Raw genomic sequence first — 13,933 nt, forward strand, 5'->3', positions numbered from 1 at the left:
AGTTCTACTTTGTAAGCTTTCAGTAACCTGGGGTCAACCATGGCATAGAAACACTACATGGAAACTTCCAGAATGAAACAATTCTTACGTTACAGTGTGTCCCTTCTGAGGAGCATGATGAAATCTAGCGGCAGCCCACTCCCTCCTGGCTCAGGATATGGGTCGTCTCTTTGTCCAGAGTGTCCACACTGTATCTGTTACCTGCCTCTCAGTCACTTAGCGGCTGTCTCGATTATCAAATCAACTGGCAGCATTGCAGTACTTGTCTTTAAGTCACCTCTGTTTTACTTAATGATGGCCCAAAGCACAGGAGTAATGATGCTGGCCATCCAGATACGCAGAGGAAAAGCCAGAAAGTGCTTTCTTTCTGGGGTCTGGTATCATGGAGGGCTTCAGGTATCCACTGAGTGTCTTAGACCTCCTTCCTCACTCCCTATTGTAATAGCCTCTTTCCGTACCTTGCAAGAATCCTTTTGAACAGCTCTCTTTATCAAGGCTGGGATGTGAGTGGGACAGGTAGAGCTGACTCTGCCATCGTGAAGCAGGTAAATAACAGAGTGTGGAGCAGCAGGCAGTAGCTAAGGACTCTGTGATGCCACCAGCCAGCACGGCTGACTTCCAAACTTCACTCATGTACACGGAGACAACTCCCCTGCTATTTAAGATTGTGTCACTTGAGGTTTTCTACTTATGAATCCCACCTAATCCTTGTAGAGGAAAGCCAGCCACAGGAGGCCCAGGCCCACTGGAGGCCTGCGGTGTGTAGCCCGGCCTCCTTGCCACTGCTGACGGAAGTGCGGCTTCTCCCTGCTTGAGATGACACGGGGAAGGCGGCTGGCGGAAACAACTGGATCATGTGGGACAGCAGCAAGAATAAATTATGGGCGATTTTTATCAGCTGTCCCAAAATACCACTGAAGGAGTGCTACTATGCCAGCTGGGGATTATGGTTTTGATGTGGTGACCCCAAAAAGCTCCTGTTCATGAACAAATATCCAGTGGTGAAGTGATTAGACCATGGGAGCTGAAACCCAGGCAGTCCACCCTGGACTGAATGGACAAACTGGGTGGTCACTTGAGCAGTGGAGAGGCTGGAGGAGGTGGGTCACTAGGAGTGCATCTTCCCTGTGGCCCCTTCCCCTCTCATCTTTCCACTTCCGGACTCCACCGTGGGCTGAGCAGCTTTCCTCCTCTGGGCCCTCCCACCACCATGTGCTGCCTCGCCTTGGGCCCAGAGCTACGGAGTCAGCTGTCTGTGGACTGAGACCTCTGAAACCATGAGCCCCCAATAAACTCTTCCTTCTGTAAGTTGTTCTTGTTGACTAAAACACCAGGGAAAAGACCCTGAAGATCAGCTTGTCGAGGCTGAAGAACCTATCAGGAGAGAGCAAGGACAGAGCCAGGTCTCCAGACACCCTCAGTCTGAAGATTTTACCAGATGATGCTGCAGTGGATGAGGAAGCAGTCAAAAGCATGAAGCCATAGCTGAGTCATCAGAGAAACACAGTGAGTGACAGGGAGACCGCAGACATTTACATCAGAGGAAAACGTGAACCACTGTTCCTGAAAATTCAGTCACAAGAAAAGCCTGTTCCCCCCACGACGAGGGGACACTAACAGGTTTCTGGGGTCTAAAGAGGAAAGAAAAATGGAAAGTGCTGGGTGGGAATTACCTCATCCTCGCTGCTGTCAGGAGGAAGGCAGATGTGACTGATGTTCAGACCAGCCTGAAAGGAACACAAGGTTGTCTGTCACTAAGAGCTTACAGTGATAAGGATTATAATGAATAGTAATCATAAAAACAAAACAGCAATCCTCACCTCCTCTGCCAAATTCTGGTTGACTTCCTGCATCAAGTTGTCATCTCCTGCCTTAGGAGAGAAGGGCAAGAGAGAGAAGGTAATGACATGAAAACATCTCAAGAAGGCACAGAACAGTACAGTGACTAATTTTTGTGGTTAGAAATTATCTAGTCATAAAGACAGTATGGGAAATGCAGAAAAATAAACAGGGACTCATAACTGGTATTTAGGAACACACCTGGACTTCCAATATACGTCCTTTTAAAAAAATGAACCCCCTGGACATTCTAAGGCATGTAAGAAAGGCACTGCCAGGGAGCCTGCGTCCCGCTCTCCATGAACACACACAGCCAGGAGCTGAAATGCGAGCCCTGAGTGGGAAGTCCAAGAGCGAGCACGTGCCCAGAAGGCCTGAGCTCCTGACCCCGCTTCCTCCTGGGGGCTGAGGATCAGATCAAAAGAATATAAGTCCCCTGAGCGCAGCTCTGTATCTGAAAAGCACCGACGGATCCAGAAGCTGCTGTTCAGACACACTGGAGGCAGGCCAAACACCATAGGGCAGTCCAACCGCTGGTGTGCCAGCCTCCAGGCCACCTCGCCCCTTCCCTGCACCTGCCAGCACACAAGGATGCCAGGGACACGGCAGTACAACCGCAGCTCAGCACTACAGGACTGCCGCCCAAGAATGGTCATGACATGCAAAGTCTTTTGACACGGTAATGACCCTGGCACTTCAACTTTCAGGGGGCATTAAAAGAGTGAGTGAGACGATCACCAAGCACCCACGTGTTGTCTAGTACCCGTCTTTCTCAGAAACAAAGGAGAGCTTTCCCCCCAATCACCTCCAAATCACAATTGATAAGCATTTATAAGCACCCATGGGCTACCTATGTCCCGTGCCATGCAATTTGTGTGAGCATCTGTCTCCTGATCTCTGGGGGCCACCCACACCTCAGAGAGGACAACTCAGCAGAGCAGCAGCAAAGGACCAAGGAGCCCGCTCTTCCCAGACAAGAAGTGCAGCTGGTCTTTTGTTTATGATCATTTTCTAAATTGAAAGGAAACCTTACCTGAATAATAGCAAGAACCGGCTGAAAGGAGGGGTTTTTTTCTTGCAATAATTTCAGCACTTCTTTGGAATTTTGAATGACTTCTCTAAATTGAGAAAAGAAAACAACAGTTATTTTTTTGTTAATGAGGAGAAAGAATGGATGTGACCTACCTTCTTACAAAGTGTGTTACTGTAGGTGACAATAAGAGAACAACAGGAGGAGCTGGTGGGGAGTGGCAAGACAACAGGGCCAACAGTGACCTCAAGAAATCCTAACTGTAAAAATGTGACAATCCAATTTTTTAATATGCAGAAGGAAACAAGCTAAATGCTAACAGTAATTTTCTAGAGGTGAATTTTGTATTCCCCAAGTTTACTATACCAAAAAGTTTGGGTTTTTATTTTAAGGAATTTTATTTCCCCAAAGAAATGAGTTTGGGGTTCATGGGGAAAGAAAGAAAATGTAAGTGGGGAGAGGATGGGGGAGACAGGGGCTCGGTAGGGGGCTGGCTCTTGGACAAGAAGTGATGTCAGGCTGATTTCTGCATCCCAGAGTTTTAAGAGCAATGTGAAGGGGGAGGGAAAGGTAAGTCACAGAAATGGGACACGTGGGAATTTGGTGGCACCCCAGAGGACTCTCCAGGAAGAGCCTCTTCCTACTAGGAGCAGCGCCTCCCAAGCCCCGCCCTTTGCTTTGCAGCCCTGGAGGTGAGAGGTACCAGCCCAGGGTGGGCAGGCCAGGTAAATATGGTAGAACCAGGCTTGCTCTCTGGATGAGTGATTCAGAAGCACCTTCACCCATATGAAATGTTCTCACTAGCCCACGAACAACAGGGGCAGGCCCTTTTTCTCTTCTCTCTTTTCACAACAGACTAAAAGATCACCCATGACAGTACCCAACTTCAATGTCAAGACCATCTTTTGTGAACCCAGGTCTTGCGCATGCGACACCCCCAGTCTGAGACCATCTTTAAATGTTGTTTTTGGTCTCTGACATGCTCTTACTTGCATCTGATAGCTTTCAAAAATGCAAGGGCCTGGGAGACCCCATGAGCAGTCACATTTTGCCAAGAGCAAATGATCTCACAGCTTTCAGCAAGGCCACTGAGAAATGGGACCAGAGGACACAGCAGCCCTCTGGTGGGTGGAGGAGGCAAACAGGTGGTCAGGACACAACAAAATGCTCCCACACTCACAACCCAACAAGCTTCTACACTGTCACACAGGCTAGAATGGGAAGACTGGCTGGGCAGGCAACTGTGTATAGCCTGTGACCATTTGTTTGTTTTGGTTTAAACACTTGGGATAAAGCAACCTAATTCCCAGTGAAGTAGCTGCCTTATTGTGTTGACTAAATGAGGCCATATGGTGAAGTTTGCAAATCACAATGTAAGTGGGCACTGCAACCCATCTGTCCAGGGATGGGTGGCTGAGGCCCGCAAGCTGCACTGTCTCCCAGCCTGGCGAGGCTGCTAATTTAGGCCAGATCTGGTTATTTATGCCCAGCCAGGGAAGGCACCAGAGTGTGGGTCCCACACAATTCTTGGCAAAAGGACCATCCAGGAAGTTTGCTAAAAATAAAGGTTTCTACATTCCCCAGAGAGAGTCTGACTCAAGATTTTGGGTGGGGCCCAGGAATGCGCCTTTCTGACTGGGCATCCAGGATTCTGGAACACTGACGGTGGAGGCACAGCCAGGCCTGGCACTCCACCAGCTGGCCGGTTACCTGTTCTCTACGGAGCCCGGCTTCCTTGTTTTTAAGACAGGTGCACTCCAGGGGCTCTTTACCTTTCCTCCTTCTTTTCTATTTTCTTTTTTTTTTTTTTGGGGGGGGGTATGGGAGGGATACTAGGAATTGAACCCAGGGGTACTTTATACTACTGAGCTACATAGCCAACTCTTTTCTTCACTTTTTTATTTTCAGACAGGATCTCACTAAGTTGCTAAGGGTCTCAACAAATTGCTGAGACTGGTCTTGAACCTCCTGCCTCTGTCTCCTCAGATTTTTGCACCCTAGCTCCCAGATTCCTTTTTCTTATAATTGGATTTTTTTTCTGCACCACAAAGCTACCCTTGAACACTAAAACCACTCGTACTGACAGTAATCATTACTGACAGTAGTAATTTCCCCAGAAACATCCATAGTCTTGCCCACCTCAGTAAAACGAAGCAACACTTTAACAGGTAAAAAGCAATTTGCCTTTTAAAATAGCTGGGATTGGGTAGGAAATAGGGGTGGATAAAGGGGGCTCAACATTGTAGCCAACAAAGCTAATATAAAACAAAACTGCCCTGTTGACTTCGTGCCCTGCACCCCCGCCCCAACTTGCCTGTGTGTGAGGCTCCATTCTTCTGGGTTACTCATTATTCCTACAGTGATGAGCTCAGCAAGCAAGAAGCCACCAGGCTCAATGCAATCAAAAAGTAACATAATGTTTCCGATCAGAGATTTTTCAGAAAACACAACCTTGTGAACTCCATCTGACTGGGAACAAGGGGAGAAGTGTGTCCTGTAACTGAAACTCGGAATTCCAGGAACAAAGATAATTTAATAGTATTGTAAGCCATCAGCAGCAGCTGTATTATTAGTTACAATTACCCTAGATGTATCTTCTACCACTGCTACTACCACCAGCAGCTCACCTCTGGCCGGCTGCACACTAAGCATGTAAGCAGGACACAAAGCTGCCTCAAGCTCCCTGGCAGTTCGCCGTGGTCATGCCAAAGAGCTGGAAAGAAAGTGGATGGTTATGTTATAGACAACTGTCAATTTAGTATAAAGAGCTGGAAAGAAAGTGGATGGTTATGTTATAGACAACTGTCAATTTAGTATATATTCCTGCATGCCGAGCCTATTTATTAATAATATTCTACATTTCAGTTTCTCAACTCTTTTTCAAGGCAAAATAGGTACCCTAGAAATATAATGAAGGTATGTGAAGCAGACTCCTCCAAAGACATCCCCTGGTGTTCAGGGAAACAGTCCTAAAGGCGGTGGAGAGCAGTTTGACATACGAGAGTGACAATAACAGTGGCTGGGTACTTCCTTTCATAGTACTTCCATTTTCTTTTTCTTGAATAAAGGAATTCTGAGTGTTAGCTGCACACCGCCACCAGCTGGGAGGCGCATTTCCCAGTGTCACCCACCTGCAGCTGGGTGGGCTCTTGTGAGCCTTCTGAACAACAGGAGGGAAGGAATGCTCGGGTAAGAGGACCCTGCACCAGGAGCCTCGGCCCTTTCTCCTATTGCTGGTAGGGAGGTGGTGACACCAGAGCAAGGGTCTTTTGCCCAGAGTAGGAGCAGTGAGTAGCCATTGTCGGGATCATTATCTATGGTACCCTACGCGTCCTCCGCAAGTTCACGTGTCGGAAACTTAACCCCAGTGCAGCAGTGTTGGCAGGTGATTGGACACCAGGGTACTCCTGGGAGTGTGTTCCTGAGAAAAGGCTGAGTTTGCACCTCCTCCCTCTTTGCCCTTCTGCCTTCAATCATATTAGGATGCAGCAAGAAGGCACTTGCCAGATGCAGGCACCTTGATCTAGGACTTTCAAGCCTCTGGAACTGAAAGACATTTCTATTGTTTATAAATTACCCAGGCTGTGGAATTCTGCCCACAGCAGCACAAAATGGGCTAAGACCTCTATTAGAGTAGCCTGGCCTATTTCCAATGTTATGCAGAAGCCTGAACTGAAGGCCTAAACAGGATGATCTTTTTTACTGCATTTCACCAAATCTAAGATGACAAAAGACACACCGTTTTATGAACTGCTTAAAAAAAAAAAAATTCAGTTAACTGTGGCACAATATTTTCTTCATATAAAACATTTATGCCATAAAGGATTGACAGATTTCCTTTTGTGGGGGGGGGGAGTGTTGGGGTTCAAACCCAGGGCCTCTCACACACTATACATATACTCTACCACGGAGGCACATTCTTGGACTGACAGAAATTTTTAGACTTATTTACACATGGAGTGTGTTTCTTGCAATAAACCACTCACATTTGCATATGTACATAAAAAGGAAAACAAACCAAATTGATTGGGTTATTCTGGAACGTCACACTCAGGATCTGACACTTCTGACTTTTTGACCTAACGACATCAATGTATTTTTGTTGTTTGCTAGTCACTGACTTTTCCCCATACAGTTACCATGTGTGTTCTAAGAGCACTGGTGACATGGCAGTTCTTAAAAGCTCATGTCATTTTTGTCCTTCGGTACCTTAGTCTCCTTCATGTTACTATAACAGAATATCTAAGTCACTGACAGAGAGGAAAGATTTATTTTGGTGCACAGTCATGAAGGCGCTTGTTCAAGATCCTGCGGCTCACAGCTTTGGGGCTCCGCCCAGGGCAGGGCATGATCATGGGAGTATGTGGCAGAGCAAAACCACTTACATCCTGAGTCAGAGAGCAAAGAAAGAGGATACCCCGCGTCTCACAACCCCCTTCGAGGACCTGCTCCCAAGACCTAAGGACCTTCCCTAAGACCTCACCTCTCAAAGGTTCTTCCAACGCCAGCAGTGCCACATGGTGGGCCAAACCTTTAGCACATTAAGGATATTCAACACCCCAACCGCAGCATGGGGGTTTTCATTAAGTTGCTGACCCCCACTCTGCATGGGTTGAAGCTGGTGCCGTCATGATCAAACCAGATGTTAACGGACATCATCCAGAAACCCTATTATTTCCTAAAATTACCTTAACATGACTTGTCATCTGAAACAACACCAGCAGGTGTGACAGTCACTTATTGTTCCTCTTAGGGAGCTTGTCCTTTTGCTATTCTGACTCCTGTTCATGAATCAAGAGCCAACATTGGGGGCTTCTGAACGTCTACTCCCGCTTGGCTTCTATCAGTCTCACTTCCCCCTCTCCTCCAAGTGCTGGGGGAATCTTTTTCAGGGCTGAGACCTTCAGTAAACCAGGCACATAACTCAGTCGGCAGGTACAGCAATACCCACAGCCACGATCAAGTTCCTACAGGTGCAGACAATGCCAGATGCCACGTGACAGCTACCTGGCCAACAATGATGTGAGTCTCAGCCAACTGAAAGATGAATACAAGTTTTAGAGATTTCGAGTGTGTCCTAGGCTCACTAGAGTACCTTAAAGCTCACAACAACCTCATCAAGTCGGTGACTGCCATGGTTTGGATCAGGACTATCCCCCAAAGACTTGGTCCCCAGTGCAGAAATGTTCAGAGGTAGGGGCTTTTGGGAAGTGACTGGATAATGAGGGCTCTGATGTCATCAATATATTAATCCATTGATGGATTCATAATCTGAATAGACTATTGGAAGGTGGTAGAAACTGAAGGAGGTGGGGCCTAGTTGCATAAGTAGCAGGTCCTTGGAGGTATACCCTTGGCAACTACACTTGTATGTCCCCCTGGCCCCCAGCTTCCCCCCAGCTGTGAGCTCAGTATCTTTCCTCTGCCACACCCTCTGTCCTGATGTTTCTGTTCTGCATTCTGTATTGGAGCCAGCTGACCATGGACTAAAGCCTTTGAAACCATAAGTTAAAAATAACATTTCTTCCTCTAAGTTGATTTTTTCAGGAATTTTGTCACAGCAATGAAAAGCTTAACATTCCATTTTATAGGGGAAGAACTGAAATACAACAGCTTGCCCAAGCTCTTACAGCTAATGAGAGGAAAGACATGTTGCAAAGAGGTCACCTGACTCAATCATAATTAGATGAAGCAGTGACTCACTGACATAACATTTCACTGTGGTTTAGAACATGAGCCAACAAACAAAGACCAACCAACTATTATTATTATTTATTTATTTTGAGACAAAGGTTTAATTAGGAAAGCAGAGGCACATTTAAGGGAGAATGAGGGAGAAACTTTGGGGGTAAAGTCAAGGGAGAATGTGGGCCACCTCCAGAGGGAGACACTGCCAACTATTGCATTTTTAAATGGTTAGAAAAATAAGAATAATGTCTCATGGGCATGGAAAAATTGTATGAAATTCAAAGTTCAGTGTCCATTAATAAAGTGCTTGATTTTGTTTACAAAGTGATGGGAAATCTTGTTATAAAAGTAAATTTTTAAATTTAGTCCAATAAATCTAAAATATTTACTATCTGTCTCATTATACAAAAATTTTGCTGACTCTGGTTTAGAACATTACAAAAACTAATGGCCAACGTTTGTTCAGGGCTTTAAGTGTTCCAGGGTCCCTTGAGCTGAGTACTGCTACTTTCCCCATTTTCCTGAGGGAATTCAGTTTGTGAGGCCCAGGGGTCCAGGGGTCTAGAATCCCTCCCGACAATTCTACTCATCTCTAAGGCAGTCATGGCTTTAAACAGAACATGCATGAATAAGACCCCCAGTTGGTCCCAAATCTTGATCCACCCACCATTTCACAAAGCCTAGCATAGGTTTGGCAGTGCTGAGGACAGAGACCAACCAGACAGGACCCTGACCTGCTCCAACTCACATGCCAGGTGGTGAGACAAACAAAATTAGCAAATTAAAAAGGGACAAGAAAGTTTGAGGCAATAACGAGTGCTACCTAGAGAAGAGAACGGGATGACCGGGTGCGAGGTTTTGCCTCCCATGCTGTCTTCAGACCCTACCACGCCGAGGCTAGGTTGTGGACTGGTTAATATCTAATGACCCAAGGTCAAGTCAACGTTCAGAAAGATGACAAGATAATCTAAACAAATGGCTCCTTAGACTCATCAATCACATCATAAAGAAGCCTCGGAAAGACCAGTGGAGAGGGGAGGGAGACAGAGACAGGCACGGGTTGGGGGAGGCAGTGACTTTCAGAAGGAGGGCTAGAAGGAAAAAGGAAAGGAAGAGAAGGGGGGGGAGGGGGGACCGCCTGCCCAGAGAAAGAGCACCTGGGCCCGATCCCAATCCTAGTTCGGGGAAAGACTGGAAAGGGCTCTTCCGCCACCTCGAGGTGGGTCCAGGGCGCGTTGCTCGCTCAGGACGGTCTGGGCCTCAGCGAACCCGCTTCTCCACGGAGGGCCTGGCAGGGCTCTTCCTCCTTGGTCGGTCACTCAGGGGCGGGGCTGGGGACCCGGGTCGGGGTACGGGTGTGGGGTGCACGTGGGAGCCACCCACAGTTCGCCTCCGGGTGGGAGGAGAACCTTGCAAACACTGCTGCTCTGGGGACTCCGTGTGCCCCGCGCAGCGATGCGCAGGCGAGCCGGCGCGACCTCAGGCTCTTTCCGCACATCACCGGGCCCGGCTCCACCTTCGCCTCGCCGGGGGATGAAGTCAGTCAAAAGCCTCGGGCCCACACGCAGGGCCCGCGGCGCTGCGGAAGCCCGACGGCTGCGGCGGAGCTGTCGCGCGGGCGGATACGGGGCCCGCGCGCCTCCGAGCCCCGCCACCTCGCCGCGCCGGGCCGCGAATCGCCGGCGGCAGCCCCACCTCCCGAGTCCCGCCCTCGGCCGCGCCGCCCCTTTCCTGTCCCGGCCGCGCCCGGCGCGGTTGCATCAGAGCGGCGGCCCGCGCGCACGTGGAGCGGGGCGTGCGGGGCGTGCGGTCCGAGCCGCGCGGCGCCGGCTAAGGATGCCCGCGGCCGCCCGACCCTCAGCCTCGCCCTAGAGCGCCCGTGTCCCCCGCCGGCGCCGCCTCCCCGTTCCTCCTCCGCAAGCCTCCCGGCGCCCCTAACAAGTTGGCACCAAGCACTCGCTGTCCTGCGGAACCCGCCACGCTGGTCCCCGGGACCCGCAGAGAGCCCAGAGCTCCGGCCGCCCCATCCCTGCGTCTCTGACCGCCACCGCTGAGGACCTGGGCGCGGGCCAAGCCGGACACTCACCTGACGATGGAGTCCCGCGCTGGGGGCGCCGGGCTGCCGGGGCCGCAGCTGCTCCGGGCCTGGCCATCCTGCTGCCGCCGCTGCCCGCGCAGACCCTCCCAGCAGGCGCCGCCGCCACCGCCGCCGCTGTTGGCGCGACAAGGCACGCGGAGGCGGCGCGGCGGGCCGGGGCGCGGCGGCGGGCGGCCGAGCTGGCGCAGGACGAGCGGTAGGCGCGCGCTCATGGTGCAGAAGGGAGCGCGGGGCTGCAGGTCCTCCCACTGCACGGGATGCGGCTGCGGAGCGCGGGACGCGGCGGCGGCACGTTCCTCCCCAAGGGGTCTGGGCGGGCGCCAGAGAGAGCAAGCCGGCCAGTAACGGGCCAGCGGCGGAAAGGACCAGGCTCTTCCTCCTCAGGAGCAGAGGCCCCTAGGGGGCACTGCACCTAGTGGCCGTGACGTCGGGAGGCGGGGGCCGGCGGGACGCGATGCTGCTAATTGGAGTTGCCTGGAAGTCAGGGTAGGCTTTCAGGCACTTTCAGAAACAGCTGCTCCAAATTCGGTTTTCGATTCGATCAGCGGAGGGCGGGGCAGCAGGGTGGGACTCAGACCTGCCCTGGGGCTGCGTACCCTCCCTGGGTCTGAAACGCTGGTGTCCCCTCCGTCTGCGGGGCAGTTCACTTCCTGCAAGAGTCAGTGGCTGTACATCCAGTTTAGGTAGGAGGAGTGGGGTTTATTCCGCTGGAGGTGCCCTGAGGCTGTGTGTGTGGGCCCAGGAGTTCTGAGGCGACTTTGTAGCCTCCGGCAGGTCACTTAACCTCTGTGCACCTTCCCTGGGTCAGGGCTACTTTATAATCTTATAAGTATCGTAGTTTCCAATTTTATAACTTTCAAGTAAGGTGGGAATAAGGTTATAACTTTACAATTGTACAAGTAAAATGGGAACACTATGTAATGTTGTGATTCCCAAGTAAGGTGAGAGTAAAACTAGTCCAAGTTAAAGACACCGATTTTCCCTCAGTTAAATACTGCACTGAGTGTTGGAAGACACCCCATTTAGTCCCAGCAAAAGCCATGAGTCATGAGTTGAGCTGTACCGGCTCCATTTCCAACCAGGGGAGCCGTGTGTGTGTGTGTGTGTGTGTGTGTGTGTGTGTGTGTGTGTGTGTGTGTGTGTGTGTGTGTGTTGGCAGAGCTCCATTTCCAACCAGGGGAGCCGTGTGTGTGTGTGTGTGTGTGTGTGTGTGTGTGTGTGTGTGTGTGTGTGTGTGTTGGCAGAGCTCCATTTCCAACCAGGGGAGCCGAGTGTGTGTGTGTGTGTGTGTGTGTGTGTGTGTGTGTGTGTGTGTGTGTTGGCAGAGCTGGGAGTTTGCCTGGCTCCAGCTGATTATGTTCTTGATCTTCTTTTGTTTGTCTTCGTGTGTGTGTGTGTGTGTGTGTGTGTGTGTGTGTGTATTGGCAGAGCTGGGAGTTTGCCTGGCTCCAGCTGATTATGTTCTTGATCTTCTTTTGTTTGTCTTCTCCATCGTAGGAGAATGGCCACATCTGGCACTTCGTGGTTGTAGGAATCAGGAATAGCTAACATCTTCACAATCAGGGAGGTAGGTATTACCACCATTTTACAAACAAGAATACAAACTGGCAGAAGTTATATTTTTTTAAAAAAGCATGTAAATATTTAAAGTCTAGAATCACCCTTTCCCCTGTTGTTGTTATGATCTTGAGCAAGTCTCCTAACTCCTTTGTCTCATCCTTAAAATGAGGACATTCATTTAACGGACATTTATTGAACGCTACTGAATACCAACTACTGGCCCAAAAGTTGAATATTACCCATTCCTACCCTTTAGAAGTTCCAGGTAGTAACTCTACTTGGGAAGTGCTACATTAGTGATGTTTAAAAAGGCTGTGCAGACCACATGTGGTATGAAATGCCCTAAATAGGCAAATCTCTAGGGACAGGAAGTGCATTAGTGATTACTTATGGCTAGGGGTAGGGGTTGGAGGGTTGGGAGGAGATGGCCAATTGTGCAGGATTGCTTTTGTGGCCAATGAAACTAAGTGTTCTAACATTGATTGTGATGGTTAGCAACACTACGAATACTCTAAAAGCCATCGAATTGTGCACTTTGTGTGAATTGTGGATGAATTCTATCTCAATAAAGTTCTTACTCTTCTCCCCAAAAATGGTTCGTAAGGTAAGCTTTGTGGGGAGGGGGTGGGATTTAATTCTGTTCTCAGAGAGGAATGAGAAAATTTACCAGAAGACCCGATGCTTGAGATGCGTGGTCTTTGAGAATATATATACTAAACCTGGATGCTGAGGTGGGAGGATCACTTGAGCTCATGAATTTGAGACCAGCCTGGGCAACATAGTGAAACATTTTCTCTAAATAAATAGGTAAATAACATATATATATATATATATATATTAAGCCAAAATAACCAAAACGGTTTTGGCACCAAAGTGAAAGTACAGATAATCAGACGGGAGCAGACTTCATGGATCAGCTGTGCTTTTTATTCAACAGTGAAGTCAGTCAGTCAAGCATTGGAGGGGCTCACTCTCTGGGTGGTCTCTCTCTGCTTCCTGATCACCATGATATGAGCTGCTTCCCTCTGTCACCTTCTCCTGCCATAATGTTCTACCTCACCTTGAGCCCTGAGGAATGGAGCCAGCCTTCTATGGACTAGGACCTCTGAAACTGTGAGCCCTTAAAAAACTTATCCTCCTCTATAATTGTTCTGGTTGGATCTCTTAGACCCAGCAGCAAAAATGCTGACTAGAACAATAGCCTTCATATACAATTTATTTCTGATTATAAAAGTACAACACTCATGGTCTAGCAGTTTCCAAACAGGAAGAGAGCACTAATTAAATACTACATATGGATGAAAATTTGCATAGAAAAAGCCATCAAGTTAAAGATCTTGAAAACATTTCACTGGAATGGTGGTACATGCCTGAGATCCCAGCAACTTGGGAGGCTGAGGCAAGAGAATCACAAATTCCAGGCCAGCCTCGCAACTTAGTCTGTCTCATAATTTATAAAAGCCTGTCTCATAATTTATAAAAATGAAAAGGGGTGGGGATGCAGATCAGTGGTAAAGTACCCCTGGATTCAATCCCTAGCACCAAAAAATTTAAAAAAAAAAATCCAAACCATATGCCTAAACCAAACTGAATGGAACCACAGAAACTAACTTGTTATTGAAAATCATAATGTGGAAATGACTCAGGCAATATGTGGATGTTGCGAGCTGTTTTGCAGAAGGCATCTTGGCACTGTTTTCAGTGTCCCCAGAGGCCCA

The 13,933-nt window shown here is 48.9% G+C and overlaps 1 protein-coding gene across 3 annotated transcripts in view; it reads right to left on the bottom strand.

Moving 5' to 3' along the window:
- MTHFD1L (methylenetetrahydrofolate dehydrogenase (NADP+ dependent) 1 like) overlaps positions 1–11,140 on the bottom strand; it is a 197,848-nt gene extending 186,708 nt beyond the window's left edge. The window contains exons 1-4 of one of the 3 annotated variants that reach the window (XR_013764955.1): positions 10,644–11,140; positions 2,873–2,957; positions 1,821–1,871; positions 1,674–1,727 (exon numbers count right to left, since the gene is read on the bottom strand). Coding sequence is in view for 2 of the 3 variants with exons in the window: in XM_079146632.1 (XP_079002758.1) it covers positions 1,674–1,727; positions 1,821–1,871; positions 2,873–2,957; positions 10,644–10,867 (414 nt within the window). In the remaining variant the exon portion in view is untranslated. Of the gene's footprint in view, positions 1–1,673; positions 1,728–1,820; positions 1,872–2,872; positions 2,958–6,000; positions 6,224–10,643 lie in introns of those variants that run through there. The other 2 variants (XM_079146632.1, XM_079146633.1) reach the window with 2 other exon arrangements.
- Between the last annotated feature and the right edge of the window lie 2,793 nt (positions 11,141–13,933).

This window comes from Sciurus vulgaris, assembly GCF_902686455.1.
Source record: "Sciurus vulgaris genome assembly, chromosome: 7".
Classification (NCBI taxonomy): Eukaryota; Metazoa; Chordata; class Mammalia; order Rodentia; family Sciuridae; genus Sciurus; species Sciurus vulgaris.